At 47.2% G+C, this 19,153-nt stretch overlaps 2 protein-coding genes and 1 pseudogene across 2 annotated transcripts in view; 2 read left to right on the top strand and 1 right to left on the bottom strand.

The window, feature by feature from the left end:
* The window catches only part of LOC101563248 (zinc finger protein 709-like), a 43,681-nt gene extending 32,674 nt beyond the window's left edge, over positions 1 to 11,007 (top strand). The window contains 3 exon segments of the mRNA XM_023706877.1: positions 7,717 to 7,843; positions 8,036 to 8,096; positions 9,050 to 11,007. Coding sequence (XP_023562645.1) covers positions 7,717 to 7,843; positions 8,036 to 8,096; positions 9,050 to 10,928 — 2,067 coding nt within the window. The 3' untranslated portion in view covers positions 10,929 to 11,007.
* The window catches only part of LOC111814145 (zinc finger protein 431-like), a 629,125-nt gene that overhangs the window by 377,566 nt on the left and 232,406 nt on the right, over positions 1 to 19,153 (top strand). The window lies entirely within an intron of this gene.
* LOC101562846 overlaps positions 14,849 to 19,153 on the bottom strand; it is a 55,284-nt pseudogene continuing 50,979 nt past the window's right edge.

Here is a 19,153-nt window from a genome sequence, read left to right as displayed (position 1 = left end):
TTTTTTTTTTTTTATCACATTAATAACAACAGGGTCACAGTGTCTCTGGGATAAAATTTTATCAATTAAATTCCAGTAGGAAAAAGCCGTAACTGGTGTTATAGGTAGCCAAATTAGGTAGAAATATTAATAGGCAGACAGGGCAAGTCCTTTGAAGGAGACAGCACAAAAGACTGTAAGGCCCAAAGAATTTTTAAAGTGCAAACTCCGGTCACAAGGGACCTCCCACTAGTCCTTGACCATGAGGCTTAAGTCATCCTTATCTTGGAACCCAGGTGGAGTCATAAAACTTCAGGTTTTGCTTAAGAAAACATTACTTCCTGACTTAGGATACTCTTATGAGATAAGGTTACAAAGTTCAGTTAAAACCCACCCATTCTCAGAATACCACCAAAACCATAAAATTAGCCTTTATCTACCCTCTTCTAAGTTTCCTTAAAAAGACATGTATTCAAACTCACCAATTATTTTGAAGGTCATCCTAAAAGTAACCAATGCAATCTGCTTCTGTACACCGCTTGCTTCCCCCCCCCCTTTTGTTTTTTTTGGTCTTTGCCTTTAAAAACTGTACCCACCATGCTTAAGCGCGCTCTGTTCCTGCGTGTTCAGACGCCCTGCGTGCACGTGGATCATAAAGCTTGCCCTTTGTGACTTGCATGAGAGACCGACTCTTGGGGCCTTCCTTCGCGGCCACTCGACCCTTAGGAGACAAGTTATCTTGCAACTGTGAGAGGGGCGCATGCTCCTGCTGTGAGCCAGACCTAAAAGACCTGAAGGCCAAGCAACTGCTAAAAGAGTAGTGCCTGGGATTGATATCCTAAATAGGTATCCATCACATAAAAAGACCAGCCCAGCCCAGCCCCATTTGGCCCTGGGCGTAATCAGCTTTACTAGTTTTGTCCCACCCCACATCCCCCTAAGCAAGACCCCTTCCTCTCACCGGTCCGGTGCGGCCCCTCCTCCCACCCCAAAGCCTTTGCCTTGCGCAGCCAGGGACGGCGCCGCCGCCTTGTCCTCTCTACCTTAACCCCGCATGGTTTTGCTCTATAAAAATAAACTTAAAAAGACAGCTTTTTGGGCAACCCGCTCAGGTCCCCCTTCTGTCCTCTCTGAGACAGAAGCTTTCTTTCCCAATAAAATATTCTACTCTCATCCTCCATCTGTTCCCAAAACCCACTCCTCGTCCTAGAGAACTCGAACTCCTATTTAGATAGATCAGGTTGGGAGTTTTACTTCCCTGTATCACTGGGACCTTTAGGTCCAAAAGTCTCATAATCTTAATTTTAACCTTTACTCCTCGCACCTTTGATGCTTTGCTCAAACTTTCTACAAATATCTCATTCACTTAATGCCTGTCCATTGTTAGGGGAAAGGGGTGCCGTCCGCTTTCCGAGGTTCAGACGTCGCAGCAGGCAACTGCGGCGCAGGCCTCTTTTATTCTCTCTTTTGCCTCTTTTACTCTCTTGTCGGCTCTCTCTTTTACTGGCTTTCTCTTGCGCGCGCTCTCTCGGACGGTTCCCTTGCTGAATCCTCCGTACCAGATGCCCCACTCGCTGGGCGCCACTTGTCGGGACAGGAGACGCGAGAAATGGAGGCAAGACAGGATTCTAATCAAGCCTCGTTTATTTAGGGGAGGTTCTGGGTATATATAGGGGGTGATGGAATGAGGAAATCTCGGCTCTTGGGGGTCAGCAGGCATCTAGGCAATGGGGAGGGTGTAAGCCCTAGGGCATAGCACGTGATTCATGGGGAATGGGCAAGGTGAGAAGGACCATAAAGTTGACTCAGCAGGGGAATAGAATAGATGCCGGTTAATGGCCTCCAACGGGGCCCCAAAGTGATTCAAGCCCAGCCTGGCCTGCGCAGTAGGCCCTGTCTCAAAGCATAAGATATCCTAAGGAACGACCCCCATGCTGCAGACCCTGAGTCGCTTTGTCCCAAGTGCAGCAATAGAGTGTCCTGGTATTGCCCTGGCTCCTCAGCTGCGCACCATGCAGGGGAGATTTGACTTCACAGACCCAACAGTGACAGCTGCACATGGATAGCAAACGGAATCTGACAGCCTGACAGCATGCGGAGAAAATATCATTCATGTTGATTTACAAATTTTCTGAATTTACAATGAATTACAGGAGGTAAAGACCAACAGCACACAGCACAGCATAACTTGGGCCATTATCTGAGGGGGGCAGGGCTCTGGACAGCAGAGCAAAGCCCTCATCTGACCCAAGGGGTGTAAGGTTGAAGCCAGGTCTTGGGTAACAGAGCGACTCCCTCTGACCTGAACGTCACTGCGCTTCAGAGCCTCCGCTCTCCTGCACAGCCTCCTCCCCCATGCTGCCCGGCCTCCTCCAGACAGTGGCAGAGCCCCAGTCACACCCATTAGCATGGCAGAGCTCCCTCAGGGCAGCCTGCAGCCTCACCTCACACTGGCCTTGTCCTGGCTGGGTCCTCTGAGTACCCAGACCCCTGCAGCGGCTCCGTAAGTCATCCGCGCCCTGCTCCTCCCTGGACGGCGAGCAGAGCCGCTCTCCAGGAAGCCTCCGCCTCTGATTCCATAACTGTGAAGGGTGAGACGGAGGACCCTCAGGTTCTAGCCAGAGTCGTGACCTTTCTGCAGCAAGATGAGGCCACAAAGCAAGCACGGAAATCTGAGCGCATTCGGGCTGTGGGCGTCCTGGCAGGTCGGGCCCTCTTCTCCCTCCTTGTGGGGGCAGGAGTGGCGTCTTCTGAGATCCGCACCTTGATGACCAAATGCAGCTGCTACAGATGTGCTGCACGGAGCCCCCCACCCTCAAGCGCAGCTGGTGACGGGGTCCGTGGAAGGAAGGGTCGCTCTTCCTGTATACTGCAAAAGTCGTATCACAAGCACGTGTCACCCACAGCACGAGTTGTGGAGTGACACACAGGAGCTAGTTGCAAAGTTTTGGTCCCTGTAGTTTGATGAGTGAAAGTTCATGTGTTAAAAGTTGTCGGTGCTCCTTAGTTTAGATGTCAGTAGGTTGTCACAGGTGTCCAGGAAGAAAGCAGAGGGCCATGCTGGAGCACGTGCTGCGTAAGTGCTGCCCATAGCAAAGGCAGCTTCAGACTGGTGGTGTTTCACCCCGTGGGCAGTCAGCATGCAGGCTGAGGGACCCCGCCACACAAGCGCAGCGGCGGGGTGCATGCTGTAACTTCTGTCTCTGGCCAGTGTTGCCTACAGAGTAGACAAGTTCTCAGAGAAAGAGAGGTGCTGATGGGGAGCGAAGAACAGGAAGAGAAAAGCACTGCAAATTCCAGCAAGAAGCAATAATTAACAATTTGGTTCAAGTATATGGAATTTTAGAAAGCCTGGTAATCCAACACTTTGTAGCAAATACATGACACATAAAGCACCCCAGTTCGAGGAAGGTTTGGCAGAATGTGTGCTCTGTGGGGTGTGCTGAGGCCTGGTCCCCCTTTGCTGTCTGCCGTGACTCCAGCTGCCTGCCGCTTCGTGCAGTCAGTGGTGGTAATGCAGCTGATGGCCAGACTCTGACTGAGGCCCTGAGCAGCATGTCACTATGGTGAATGTTAAGAACTTCTTTTTTCTAAACAGATGGTGAAACACTGAGGTCCAGCAGGCTGTTTAGGAGCACACGGTGTGAGCCGTGCACAGCCCAAGTTTTCACCCTTTGTCAGGTTAAGGTCCCCTTCGTGTCACATGTGTTTCAGCTTTTGCTGCACTCAGCCCTTCTTCATGGTTGTGGGATTAGTTCCGTGTGGGCCCCTTTTCATGCCCTGTGTTCCGTTATGTGCAGGGGTCCCGGTCACTGTGACTGTCTTGGGGCTTTGCCTGGAGTACTGTTAGGATTTCAGTCTAGATAGTGTTTCTTTTTTTTTTTTTTTTTTTAATTAAACATTTATTTATTTATTGTGTGTGAGTGTCTGTGTGTGTGGCCAGCTCAGCCCACCAGGGGGCGGGGCTGGCTGGCATGTGGTGCTGGGGGATCGAACAGCGGTCCCGGTGCTTTCCCAAGCCTGTTCCAAGTAGGTGCATTAGACCACTGAGCCATCTCGCCAGCCCCTAGATAGTGTTTCAAAGCTTCATGTGAATATAGGAGGGCCTTTGTGGGTGACTGAATTATAGGTGTGATTCTGGTGAGGGTGGTGGGGGAAGAGGTGCTCACTGTGGGCTCAGGTTGCGTACGTGTGTCACTCCTCCTGCCCTGGTGGCTCCCTGCTTCCCCGTGCCATGCCGTGAGCAAGCTTCCTGTGTGCTGGGCCGCTCTGCCCTGACACCCTGCTTGGAAGTCAGCCAGTAAGGGCTGAACTCTCTATGAACTGTCAGCCTGGTTCCAGTATTCTGTCTTCCAGTTGTGGGGCTTGGGTACTTACTCTCAATGTCGAGGAAGAAACACTTTTTTTTTTTTTTCCGTTGTAGCATTTTAGAGGGAGTAGTACTTTTGCACCCTGTCTCATGGGCGGCGTTTGCGTTTGAGTTGATGTTCAGGTTGGGCCGAGGTGTAGGGGTGGAGCTGTCCTCGCCCCCTGCAGGCGTCCGCCGTGTGGTCTGTGCGCTGCGTGCTGTGGGTCTGCAGGTGTCACGCTTGCTGCGGCGCTGCTGGGTTATGTGTGCCTGCTCCGTAAGGTACCCGCCACTTTCCATGTTAGAATGCAGGCAAGGAAGTATAACGGTCTTTCCACATGGCCACTTAGTGCTTATGGATTTTGCAGTTTATTCTCAAAGTAGCTTTTGGTGAGATCTAGCTACCATAACAATATAAACATCATCAGAACCTTCAGAAAAACTTTCAGTGGGGCTTTGGGCAAGGTTAAGCATGCCCTGTGGGAACCCAGTTAGATTCATCCTTGTCCGCCTGGATAGCCCTGTCCTATGTCCTCCGCTGTTGCTTTTTCATTTAACACCTGTTGTTGTCACTTTGCAGCCTTCGTTTAGATTTGACACCTCTGAATATTCCTGAGTTGTATCTAATTGGGTCCCATAATCATTCCATGTGGCTCCTGTGTCTCGCTATGTTTCATATATGACCCTGCCCATGTTGGGGCAAAGCAGTTTCCTCTCAATTCTAGTGTGTACATCGTTGCAATTTTTTAAAATATGATTTTTAATAGATGCAAAAAGAATCCCAGTTGCCTCCAGGAGTGACATCTCCTGTGTCTTCTAGATTGGAATTCAGCTCCTGGTGTGTGTAGTTTGGAATACCCTGAGGTACAAGCCATGGCCGTGACGTGCCTCAGTTCATCTTTCAGTGCTGCGTATGTCTGCCTACCAGTGGTATCTTCCCACAGTTCTACTTCTGTGGGGGTCCAGCCCTAGCAGAGGGGAACAGGGTGGGGGGAAGACGGAATGAAAAGAAAAAGATCTGGGGTCAGGAGGACTGAGTAGCTGGCTCAGTAATTACATTTATTTCAAGTTTATGTACAGAAAGTTTGACCATGTGCCAGCGTTTGTCCTACTTAACTGTAACCCTTCTCTGTTTCTCTGGGACCAGAAAGCTTGCCAGGGCCAAGCTGGTAAACAGCAGACCCATATTCGGGAGCATCTGGAGTGGACTTGAGCCCTTTGCCACAGCGCAGGTCCGGGAAGCTGTGCGCGTGGCCACATGCTACTTCCTTGAAAGGTGGTTCCTTCTGGAACTGTCTCCAGCTCACTTCCTTTGCCTGTTTTCTCAGATAAAGCTGTGGATCTTTTTCCTTTTCTTACTTTCTTAATCTTTGTGAGACAGGGTCTCACTATGAAGTTCAGGCCAGCCTTGAGCTCACTTTGTAGCCCAGACTGGTCTCGAATTCAAAACAGTCCCACTGCTTCAGCCTCCAGAGTGCTGCGATTACAGGCTTGTGAAGCCACACCCGGTTTTAAAAGTTCTCCTTTTCTTTATGTTCATTTTTTATTTGGTGCACAGATTGTTTTTATGGGATATGGTGTGGATAATTTTACCATTTCTTGACTTTTATGTACTGCAGTTTTCTTTTCTTTTTAAAAAATGTTTCCTTTATTTCTTTTTTTTTTTATGGTCAGCTCAGCCCATCCTGGAGGCGCGGCTGGCATGGCATGTGGTGCTGGGGATCGAACCGAGGTCCCTGCACGCTTGCCTAAGCAGGCGCTTTAGACCACTGAGCTATCTCGCCAGCCCCTGTACTGCAGTTTTCATCTGACTGTCTTCTAGTTCTGACAGCTTCATTTTCCTCAGTGGAAAACTCTTTTAAAGTTTCTGAATGTGTTCAGATATCTCTTTCCTATGTCAAGATGTAATTTACTTAGCATCCAAGGCATGTGAGTAATAATACCTGTTTCTCCTTGCGTTGTCTGTTGCACCGTATGTCTTTGTGCTACGTCGTGCCTTAAGAGCTCTATCATGACTCGGTTTGCTGTTATGATTTCTATCCAGATGGGCCCCTGAAACCTTGTTGAGCCGTATGTGGTTTTCAGAGGTGTCAGGATCGGTCGTGTACGGACATGGATGGGTTCCCGATGCGATGCTAGGGCTAAGAGCGTGAAAACCATGCAGGTAGCCTGGATTTAACCTAAGGAACAGAAAGAGAGTTGCTGCTGTCGCGGGCTGCTCGCTGCTTCTCTGGCCTCTTCCTGCCTGCTGGGGGTTGTTCCCCCTCTTCTGTGCTCCCCTGCCGTGCCCCGCTTCCTTGGAGCCAGACAAAATGGGCAGAAGGCTCTACAAAGTGAGCACAATAAACATTTGTTCCTTTAATTTTGCGTGCTGAGAATTTCGTCTGTACAGTGAGACAGCTGTCGCTAAGATGTCTGCGTCCGCGTGAGCTCGCCGAAGACTCCCTTCTCTGGAGCTGCTTGGCATCGCCTCTGCTGATAACACAGTGCCCTCCAGAGGGCATTTGGGAATTCGTGGCCCCGTACGAGCTATCACTTTGGAATGCGTGTGTGCAAGTGAAATATTATTGCTTTGACTTGTTTCCTGTCATTGTTACTGCCTGTTTAAGTTTGCAGAATCCGGGTGATCGCCATAGTGCATGTATAGTTTCATCACATGCACCCCCCATTTGTGTTCTTGTTCCAAATTTCATGTTGCTGCACCATAGCGTATACTATATTAGTTCTGTAGTCCAGTTTCACTATTCTCAGGTAGTCTACAAAACAAGCTATAATTTTTTCCTAGTCTTGCAAGTGATTGCTCATGTGTTTAGGTTAGTGTTGTACTAAGAATTTGTCTATGAAAACAAGCTGAAATTTCAAAATATTGGCTAAGGAGAATCAGAGAAAAAAAAACGATCATTTGCCGGTCTAATAGGATGGGATAAAAGATATTTTCTTTGATACTCATAGAAATTCATCAGACATTTTCTTACCTTAGGTTGTGATTTTCTATACCCTAATGACCCATGCTATGGTGGCTTTGTACAAGTAAACCTGGGTTTAGCCCGCTGGAGAAGCAGAAATCTAATTCTGCTGTTGCTGTAACAATGAATTGTAGGGGCCGGGGAGATGGCTCAGTGGAATAAGTGCTTTCCTGGCAAGCGCAAGGGTCTGAGTTCAATCCCCGGTTCTGCCAAAGAAAACCCAAAGCAATGAATTGTAGTATAACATGAAACTTCCTATATGAGAAGTGTATATGGGTGGAAAATAAGGGCTTCAATGGCGAAGACGTGAAGGAGAAACCTTTGGAAAACTCAGCCTCACATGAGCTTTCGTGAGTAGAACTGAGAATATATTTTGCTGAGAATCTCCCTCTTCTTCCTGGAAATCCATGTCTGACGTCGTAGGAGGCGGTGACCTTCGAGGACGTGGCTGTGAACTTCTCCCGGGAGGAGTGGGCCCTGTTGGATCCTTCCCAGAGGAAGCTCTACCGAGATGTGATGTGGGAGACCCTGAGGCACCTGGCCGCCGTAGGTGAGGAAGATGCCTATTTTTCCCTGATGTACTCAGTATCTGGCCCTGCTCATGAGCAATTTCATTAATGGGAAGATGGAAACATCATGGTGCATGTTCCATCCATGGTTGCGTGTTTACCGTAAATCCAGCTGCAATCTACTGATTTTCCACGCATGTAGTAAGTCATCATTGTATTTCTTCTCCCTTCAGGAAGGAACTCAGGTGAAGAACACTTTGGAGATGAGCATAGCAGGTGCAGGAAAAGTCTGAGGTAATTAACTGCATTCCTGAGAATGACGTTCTGCAAGGGCCACAAAAACTGAAAAGGAAGGCTATCGTGAGATTTTTTCTTCTCTTTTTCCGTGAGATTGTTTTCAATCTCAAGAAATTTCTCCAAGGCATTAGATATGAGGAACATGTTCATTCTGATAGTTGATTGTTTGAAATATTTTAATATCTGAAAAGTAGGTGGCATACAGTGAGATGGTGATCTGCTGTAAACTTTGAGCACCCAGGATTGGTGGTGCTTGGGCATAAAAGGCGTGATGTTAACCCTAGCCTTAAAAGACGCTCAGGCAGGAAGATTGAGCATTTGTACTCAGCTTTGGTAACTTGCTGATTGATGACCCACTGTTTTAAAATAAAAATAAAACCGTTAACTTTATCCCAGTAATAAATCCCTGGGTTCAGTTTTCAGCACTGAAAAGCATGCAGTACGTACGCATAAAATGGCATAGTATCCTTCACAAAACATTTAAGTAACAGCATTTGCCAAAGGATGGATGGCCTTAGAAAGAAGTCAGAAAAATTTCACTGTCAGAACTTGTATTTTGCATGAGATTGGGAAAGCATGAATTATGGGGTAAAAGGAGTAAGTGGGGAAGCAGGAGGCACTTTGGAGTGGGAGAAGAGGCTCAGTGGAAGAGAGGAATGGGGTCATGGAAGAAAAGCTCTCGAAACATCAGTATATGGAGCATGTTTGTTTAAGATGTGTTCCAAATACTCACGATAAAAGTAAGTGTTGTGTGTTGCAAACAGGTGGATGACAGACTGCCAAAAGAAACTCCTGTTCGCGGGAAAGCTCTGTCCCATGAATCATGCATGGTGTACAGTGGGTGGAGGATTACATGTTCCTAGGGGCTTCGAGTCAGATCTCCTCACAGTGAATCACTACTAAAAGATACTATCACGTAATTGGTTGTTTTGTTTCTGTCCATTTTATAGAAGTGAAGATGTAGAGAAATCCTGTAAAGATACATTATGGAGCCAATATGGACAAGGGGCTTCTCAGACTCCAGAGCCACATGTGCACACGAGAGGTGTTGGTGGAACACCCCACGAACGCATTGCTTCTAGAAGCGTCCTGGCAGGTGGCTCGTCAGCGCATGGCCCCGTCATGGCTAACACTGAGCTCAGAGCATATGGGCAGCAAGGATTTGAAGAGAAGCTTCCTCCCTGTAGCCAACATGGGAAATCCTGCACGAGACTCCAATCCTTTCAGGAACATGCAAAGACAAGTCCTCGGCAGAGGCCCCATGACTACATGCCATGTTCAAAAGCCTCCTGTCATTTGACTGAAGAAAGTACCGTGGAAACAAGACCTGATGTCAAATCATGTGCTACTTATAGTAATATTCGAATTGGGGAAACAGGTCACAGGGATGTGAATACGTATATGTGCACACCATGTGGAAATGGTTGTAATTCTCATGATACTCAGATACATGGAAAATCTAGTGCTGGAGAAAGCACACATGAGCGTGAGCACCAAGGAAAATCCTTCAGTAACACTTTGTTGAATAATCCTGAAAGAACTCACATTGTGGAGAAACCCTATGTATGTAAGCAGTGTGGGAAAGCTTTCATCAGATACATTAAATTCAAAGAACATGAGCAAACTCACAGTAGGGAAAATCCCTTCATATGTAAGCAATGTGGAAAATCTTTCAGAACACAAAGTTCTTGTCAAGTGCATGAACGAATCCACACTGGGGAGAAACCCTATGTATGTAATCAGTGTGGAAAATCTTTTAGAACAAAAGCTTATTGTCAATTACATGAAAAGACTCACAGTACAGAGAAAGCCTATATATGTAAGCAGTGTGGCAAAGCTCTCAAGGCCTATGCTTCTTATAAAGCACATGGGAGAAGTCACAGTGGGGAGAAACCCTACGTATGTGTGCACTGTGGGAAAGCTTTTGCCAGAAAAAGGAGTTGCCGAGTACATGAACGGACGCACACTGGGGAGAAACCCTATGTATGTCAGCAGTGTGGGAAAAGATTTACTGGAAAAGATAGAATGCGAGTCCATGAAAGGTCTCACAGTACAGAGAAACCCTATAGATGTAAGCAATGTGGAAAAGCTCTAAAGACATACGATTCTCATAAAGTACACGAAAGGACTCACTCTGGGGAGAAACCGTATGTATGTAAGCAATGTGGCAAAGCTTTTACCAGAAATAAGAGTCTTCAAGTACATGAAAGGACTCACACAGGCGAGAAACCCTATGTATGTCAGCAGTGTGGGAAAGCTTTTAGCAAAAAAGATAATTTGCACATACATGAAAGGAATCATGCTGGAGAGAAACCGTATGTATGTCAGCAGTGTGGAAAATCATTCATCACAAGAGATAGACTGCAAGCACATGGAAGAACTCACTCTGGAGAGAAACCTTATGTCTGTCAGCAATGTGGCAAAGCTTTTGCCAGCAAAGGGAATTGTCAAGTGCATGAAAGAACGCACACCAAGGAGAAACACCATGTATGTCAGCAATGTGGGAAAGCTTTTAGTTCACGGAGATCTTGCCAAAATCATGAACGGAGTCACACTGGGAGGATGCCCATTGTATGCCAGCAATGTGGGAAAGCTTTTAGTTCGCACACAGCTTGCCAAAATCATGTACAGAGTCACACTGGGAGGAAGCCTTATGTCTGTCAGCAATGTGGGAAAGCTTTTACTAGCAAACAGAATTGTCAGATACACGAAAGGAAACACACTGGGGAGAAACCCTATGTATGTTAGCAATGTGGGAAATCGCTTAGCACAAAAAATAGACTGCAAGCACATGAAAGGACTCACTGGAGAGAAATCTTATGTATGTAAGCAATGTGGAAAAGCTTTCAGCACAAGAAATGACTGTCAAAAACATGAAAGGATTCACACTGGGGAGAAACCCTATGTATGTAAGCAATGTGGAAAAGCTTTTACCACGAGTAGTCAATGTTGATTCCATGAAAGGACTCACAGCACAGAGAGACCCTACGTATGTAAGTTATGTGGAAAAGCTTTTGAGACATATGCTTCTTATAAAGCTCATGAGAGAATTCACAGTGGGGAGAAACTATGTATGTAAGCACTGTGGCAAAGCTTTTACCACAAAAGGGAATTGTCAAGTCCATGAAAGGAGACACACTGGGGGGAATCCTTATGTGTGTAAGGAATGTGGGAAAGCATTTAGATCACAGAGAAGTTGCCAAAATCACCTACAGACTCACACTGGGAAGAAGCCCTATATCTCAGCAATGTGGGAAAACTTTCACCAGCAAGAGGAATTGTCAGATACATGAAAGGACACACACCTGGGAGAAACCCTATTTATGTAAGCAATGTGGGGAAATCTTTTAGCACAGAAGATAGAAGGTAGGTACGTAAAAGGACCCACATGGGAGAAAAACCTAAACAATGAGGGAGGGTTTTCAGCCCAAGGTAGGATTGTAAAATACATGAAAGGAATTACATTAGGGAGAAACTGTTTATGCCAGCAGTATGGTAAAACTTTCATCGTGTACAGTTTGTCTGAGTACAGGAATATACTCGCACTGCAGAGAAGGCCTGTATGTAAGCAGTACGGCATAGTTTTGGAACAAAAGGTTATTGTCAAATGCATGAAAGGATTTACACCTTGAAGAGATCCAGGGAATGTAAGCAATGTGGAAAAGCTTTCAGGACGGGTGTTGAGTACGCAAAAGGACTCACACCTGGGATATAGCCTCTGTAAGGAAGCATTGTGGCAATGCTTTCAGTCGTCAAGATCGTTGCAGAATAAATGATTTACTGCCGAGAACCCGTCCCATGTAAGCAGGTAGGGATGCTTTCAGCACACGAGGTGTTTCCACAGCACATGAACACACACGGTGGAAATGCTCTCTGGGAGGAAAGTCATTCTTCTTTCAGTACTCGGAGGTATTGTGAAACATGAAAGAAATCCCCTCTGGAGAAAGACTGAACAATAAACCAAAGACTTCAGTGCAGTATGTACCATGCATGTTCAAAAGAGAGGTTAGAAACAGTATGTACCATGCATGTTCAAAAGAGAGGTTAGAAACAGTATGTGAAGCAACTTAGACTGACATGAATCAGATGGGGTAGAAGGATTTTTTATTTATTTTTTTTGTGTGTGTGTGGTACTGGGGATTGAACTCAGGACCCTGCACTTGCCAGGCAGGCGCTTATTCTACTGAGCTATCTCCCCGGCCCAGCAGTCTTTTTCAATAATGTTTACTACAGGGTCTCCAGGGTCTCACTACACAGCTTGGACCAGCAATGATCCTCCTGATTTCAGCTTCCCAAGTGCTGGGATTACAGGCGTGCGCAACCATGCTGTCTTACTCTTCTCTTGTTGCTGGGACAAATACCAGACACTCAAAGTGAAGGAAGGAAAGGTTTATTTAGCTCACAGTTACTGGAGCTTTCAGTCCATGCTCAGGTGGCTCCAAAGGCACAGCAGCACATGGCAGAGAGCAACCTTCCATGGTGGCAGTAAAGAGCAAGAGCGCCAGAGGAGGAGTAGCGGCAGTTCAAGCAGCTAGCTTGTCTTTCCTGCTTACACTGAAGTGCAGATGACCTGCCCCAGGGCCGGTGCAGCATCCACACCCACAGTAGTCAATCACAAACTCCAGAAGCCATCCCAAGACTGCAGGAGGCTTTGAGGGGGACATACAAATCATAACATGCCCAGTCTCAATCCCATCTCATTGTGCCCCAGGGGCGGGGCCGACAGCATGCCGGGAATTGAACCCCAGTCCCTGCATCCGCCAAAGCAGGTGCTTTAGTCCTCTGAGCTATGTGGCTGGCCCTGAAGTTTTTCTTATAAATAGTACAGGACCTCTTTCAGGCCATATATTAAATAAATGCAAATTCATAATGAAAAGATTCAGCATATGCAGAATATAGAAAGTTTTTTTCCCTCAACATTAAAGAATTTAAGGCAAAGAAATGTACGTAAACCTTTCAGTGCCTCAGATAACCTGGAAAAACATGACGGAACTGCCCCAGGGAAAGTGAAACGCTGTGTTGTGAGTATTGTTCGATGCCAGTGACTACCTAAAACCTGCAGTCTGGAGTGTTAGTATAAATGCAGAGCACGAGCACGCCTCAGCCTTCCGTGAACTTTCCTTAAACATGGGCTTGCACAGGGGAGGCCTTCTTAGGAATGTCCACAACGTGGGGACACCTGTTGTCATCTGGCTCTAGCTCCTTCGGCAAAACCACAGCACTGTGAGGAAAGATTAATGTGACTGGCGCGCACTAGGTGTCGGTCACACTGCCTGTCTGACCAGCTGTTGTATCAGATCTCTGAATGTACCCAACTCTCAGGTATGGCTCCTTTTAAATCCTTTGTTCACTTTCAAATGATTTAAAGCTGTAAAACAACATATTCCTCTAGAAATACACCGACAGCGGGAAGATCCTGAAGTATAGGTACCATGAACTCAGCTGTAAATGTCTCTGCGGAAAGTCACTCTAACTTCTGTCTTAAGAGTGTGTATTGAGCGCACCTAATTCTGCGCCTTCTCCTAAGCAGCAGCGAGGGGATTTAATACCATTTCTTAAAGCGGAGGATAACTGCCTTCATTTTGCACTATGCAGCGTGCTAAAACTACAGGCCAAGTGACTTACCTTGGTGTGTGCCGGGGGCTCGTCGTTTTGTAGGTGGTCTTGGGTTTTTTGCTTCTAGTAATTTTGCTATGAACTGATTATAAAATTGAATTTTCAAAAAAAACAAAAACAAATTGAATTTTCCTTAGCTGTTTTCCTTTTTCCATTGTCTTGTAGTTGAATTTTTGTTGCATGATGTCCACAATGCTAGCAAGAGTTTTAAATGGGTTTGATGGTTTATAATTTCTTTCTTTTTTTTTTTTTTTTTGCAGACCCAGGGATTGAACTCAGGTCCTTGCGCTTGCCAGAGAAGCACTTATTTCACTGAGCCATCTCCCCGACCCCTGTGGTTTATAATCTCTCACTAATTACTTCTGCATGTGTTCATCTGTTTTCAGACAATGTAAATTATCAAATATATTTTTGATATTCCCTGAAGATATCTGTACATACCCCAACTAGATTGAAGATAAGAGGCGGTCATAATTTTCCATGTTTTTTTTTCTGAATCAGCCATTAATAGTGTGTGTTCATTAGCAGGCATTTTGTATCACTAAATTTTGCTTTTTAGGCTCATATTGGCATGATTTGTTTTGAAGTTGTGTAGGCAATTTGCCATTCAAAAAATATGGTATTTTTGTAGTCACTCAGCCCCACCGCAGCAGAGAGCAGACGCTTTCTCCAGAAAGCACAGTGTACTGTAATAACCTCTCCACAAGCTTTGCAGAATGAGGCGATTTATCTGCAAGAACATTCTAGGGGGGCTGAGGAGATGGCTCAGTGGAATAAGAGCTTCTCTGGTGAGCGCAAGGGCCTGAGTTCAATTCCCCGTTCCGCAAAAAAAGAAAAAAAAACCTCAGGAATTTTTGAGTATATTGATGTTTGCTTTGAGGGGATGATTTCTACTTATCATAGAGCAGTCTTTTTCCTCTTTCGATGCTGCTAATTACATTTATGCTGTGGAAATAAATGGTTTTTTTATTCTGGGAGTCTGAACTCAGTTGTTAAAATAGAAATTAAATATTTTTTCTTTTAACTAAAATGATGGTTTTTAATGAGAACCAGAGGTATGGTTACAATTACGTAGACCAACACAACAAAATTCCTTGGTGGTTCGGGGTTTGGAGGGTTCCAAATTATTGGGGTTACCCTTGGTTCCGGGGGGAAAATTGTTCCAGAGTCTGAAAACCAGAGTAGTACGCTCTCTCCCTGCGATCCTGTCTGTGTTCGCCCCCGTCAAAGCTGCCTCTGCGCCCACCACCGCGCCCCCTCGGAAGCCCCCACCATCCCCTGCATGGCTCCAGTAGCTGCCCCAGTTGTAGCCTCCTCTGCCACCACATGGATCATCGCCATAGTTGCCCCCTGTTGGGAGCCTCCTGGAGCCCTCCTGGGCCAGGCGGCGTAGGGGCCTCACACTGGTTGCATTCGTTTCTCCGAGAGCCGTTCGTGTTCTCACACGTACTGTTAGGGCCCTTCCAGTGCCCAGCTCGCTGCTGTCCTCCACTGGGGAATCCTCCCTGGCCGCTGCCAGCACCACCATCGCCTCCGTGGCCTGTGCATCCCTCGGCCTCGTTGCTACCACCCCAATGGAAGTCCGCTCGCCAGGTAAAAAATGAGACCTTAGTAGGGTTTCCAGAGATTTCTTAACTGTCAAACCAGACAATAGCTGATTTAGCAGAAGGCAGGCCATCAAATGAAGCTGTTGCCTCTCCTGTCAACTTGGCAGTCTCCGTCTGTGTATGAATTAATCATGGGTTGTCCGGTTTTCGTATTGGTCTTAATAACGGCCTGCTTGAAGGAATAGCTACAGAGTCAGTTGTAACATTCTCACCCAGGCCTTGCATGAAGGTGATGGTGTTGTCAGAATTATCCTCTTCAGAATCATGATGTAATCTTTGGCCCCGAAGGCCACCAGATTTACTGAAGCCACCTCAGTCACTTCTGCCCATGCCGCCTCTGCCTCCGTGGCCATGTCCACGACCTCTGGGTTCATGGCTACCACTGCTGCGGTTGTAACCACCACCACCACCCCTGCCTCGGCCCCCACGGTCCTGTTGGCCTCCCCCGTAGCCACCGCTGCCACCACTCATGGAGGACCCAGCTTGGCCATGATTGCCTCTGCCACCCCCTCCACCACCGCCACTGCTACTGATGTACTGCTTCTGCTATCCATAGCCCTGAGGAGGACTGTAGGAGCTTTGCTGCTGTCCGTGGCTCTGTTGCTGTCCCCCATAGCCAGGTGCTGCTCATAGCCCCCACTCCGGGGCTGCCCATAGCTGCTACTATGAGAACTACCACCATGACTTCCCAGGTGCTGCTGGGAGCTGGCTGCCCACCGTGGCCAGGATAAGAGGACTGCTGCCCGCAAGATGACTGGGAACTCTGGCTACTGCCCTAGCCGCTGGTGGAGCCGGAACCCTGCGGAGCTGCCTGTGCGCCATAGCCTGTGTTCTGAGTCTGTCCGAGAGAAGAACCACAGCTGCCCTGGCCACAGCCCGAAGTATCTGCTGACAGGCGATAGCTGCTGTAACTCTGCTCTCCACAGGGCTGGCTTCTCTGCTGGGAGTAGCCCTGTCCAGGCCGGGTGGGTAGCCCCATAGCTTTGGGTTGCTTGTTGAGGATGGTCATTTGAGGCATGTCTAAGCACGTGCGCACAGGCTAACAATCAACAACATGCCACCACTGCACAGCATCGAGGACCGAGCTGAAGTTGAATAATTTTTGTGATATATGTTCTGGTTTATGAGCTATAGAGTTAAATTTATAGTGGACCCGTCATTGGCCAGGAGCCTTTTGCAGCGGATGAAGTCAGTGCTGTTGCTTGCACTGCATAAGCCCTGGGCAAGTGTCCCATCTGAGGCGGTCTGGCACCCTTGCCGTACTCTGCTTCCTTATTTTCTGTTCCTACAGCGCCTTATAAAATATCCTGCTTTGTTTTGTCCTGCAGCAGGTGATGAAGGGCTGGATCCCAGTGACAAATGCCAAGCACAAATGGCAAGTACAGTAGGTAGTGTTACCACTGGGGACATTACACTCCAGCTCAACCTACACAAAGTGTTTTTAGACAGAGCCGAATGTTTTCTTATTTATGTATCTTGATTTTGTAAGACAGGGCCTCAGCGTGTAGCCCGGGCAGTTCTCAGCTGTCGATGCCTGTGTGCCACAGGCATTGCCACTGAGGACCGGCGAATTTTCTCTATGTTAAGGTGAGATATTAAATGTGTCATGGTTCACAAACTACTGCAGGAAGTGGCTGCAGCTACAAACTTGTCATAGGCCTGAGTGCAAATAAAGCCCGGAGTGCCTACAGCGGTCAGGCTCGCTTGGTCTTGGGAAAACATCTTGCCCGCGCTAACCTTGTCTGAGATATAAATGAACATTTGTGCCGTTGTCATCACTTCTTCTCCCAGCAGGAGAGAGAGGGCCTCCATCGACCTCGGCTAGGGCTCTCGCCTCCCTTCTCTCCGTCCTCTTGCCGTTTCCCCAGGACATCGGTAGCCAGGAGGACTGCAACACTGCTGCACTGCGCGGTACACGCTTGCCTATGTGGGCCTGCCTGCCGCAGCTCACATCCGCGCTGATCTGCGTCAGAACATCGCATAGTGCAGCTGCCGGAAAAGTGCAAGCACAAGTCATGGTAGCCTGAGCACATGGTGTGCCTACTGGCTTAGCACCGAGAGAAGCTCAGTGGTGCCAGCGGTTTCCGTGAGCCAACCGCTGAAGCACAGGTGAGTCGCATGATGGGTGCCAGTCTGTGAAACTCTGGGGAGCGTGTGCAAAAACAGCATGTGAAAAGCGCCAAGTGAATCTCAGCACAGTACTGGGTAAGCCCTGTTTGATCTTCCACAAATTGTAGCAGATGCCAGCGTTCCAGCACATGACGTCAACAGTATGAAACAATCTCACGGGATTGTTGTGTTATGAGTGGATGCCAGAAGAAACGAAGAGAAGAGCCGATGAATGTAGCTTCAGAGGTCTCACTGAGATTAGTCTCTCTCCAAGTGAGCCCAGAGCCTCAGAAGCATCTCACATTTATTGAGGGGTGAAGGCAGGCTAAGGAATGTGCATAACTACTTAAGTAAATACCACTATCTCTAGTGACTTCCACCATTTGCCTAACTCTAGGTCCACACAAATGCTAGTCAGTAACACCCCAAGCAAGGGATCAAAGAACAGGCGCCTGCAGGAGAAGTTCTATGTGCAGCCTTGAATCCCAGCTTGCCGGAATGTACAAGCGACAGACAGCAGCTCTTCCTGGGCTCTATTGCTCACTGCTCTCTTGGGACATTAGGCTTTTGTCTCGTATCTATATTTGTTACAGATACACTGGGTGGGGTGAGCAGTGTGTGAAAATGCTCACATCTGAAAAACAGCAAATCCACATAAATAATCGAGCACTCCAAGATCTTAGAATAACAAAGCCACCACCAGAAGAAAGGTAGTGCATGGAAGGAAAGTGCAGACATCAAAGCAGCAAATAAGAAATTTGAGAAAATGAAACATCACAAAATCATTTGCATAAATGTAGAAACTAACTGACAGTGCAGTATTTGCTCATGATAAAATTTGTTAAGAAAAAGGGGTGTCCAGGGCTGGCAAGATAGCTCAGCAGACTAAGCACTTGCTTAGGCAAGTGCAGGGACCAGGGTTCCATTCCTGATTCCTCACACTGTGCTGGCCCCGCCCCCGGGGCGCACTGAGCTGGCAACCCAGTCCAAGCATGGTAGCACATGCCTGTGATCCCAGCGCTGGGGAGGCTGTAAGTGGGAGGGTTACTAAGAGTCCGAGCTGCGTAGTGAGACCCTGTACCAAGTACATAGAATGAAAAAAAATGTATAAGGGGTGTAGAAAGATTATATAAGTATAGAATGATCTTGACTTCTAGTAAAAGTCATTCATGAAAAACAATATTACATGAAATGTAAAATAACAGACTTAAAAGACAAGAAGGTTGTGTATTAAAATATTTAAATAGAGTTTCCAACATTTTGGCCACAGCCATCAGAGAAGAGAAAGAACGAAAAGATTCATAGGGCAGGGGCTGGTGAGATGGCTTAGTGGTCTAAAGCACCTTACTTAGAACAAGCTTAGCAAAGCACAGGGACTGCGGTTCAATCCCCCAGCACCACATGCCAGCCAGCCAAACAAATAGGTAAGGCAAATACCCACAGTGCAATGCTTCTGTGCCCTACAAACCAGTTGGACTCGTCCATAGCAATGGGAATGCAGTGACGCTCATAATGGTGAAACCTATCTGGCATGGCAGGAAAATGGAAATCGATCCAACCGCTCTGAGATTCAAAAATCTAAGCCTGAAAGACAACAATTTGGCGATGCAGAAAAGAGAAGCAGATTCCTATGAACTGGGAGGGATCTGCCAGGAAAGTTCAAAGGCACCAAGGGTTGATGAAAGAACACAAAGCAGGCAAGGGATGAGGCTGTCTGCACTT

The sequence above is a fragment of the Octodon degus genome, unplaced genomic scaffold (assembly GCF_000260255.1).
Source record: "Octodon degus isolate 3935 unplaced genomic scaffold, OctDeg1.0 scaffold00274, whole genome shotgun sequence".
Classification (NCBI taxonomy): Eukaryota; Metazoa; Chordata; class Mammalia; order Rodentia; family Octodontidae; genus Octodon; species Octodon degus.
The sequence above is the reverse complement of the archived record's forward strand: the minus strand, read 5'-3'. Positions and strand labels throughout refer to the sequence as shown.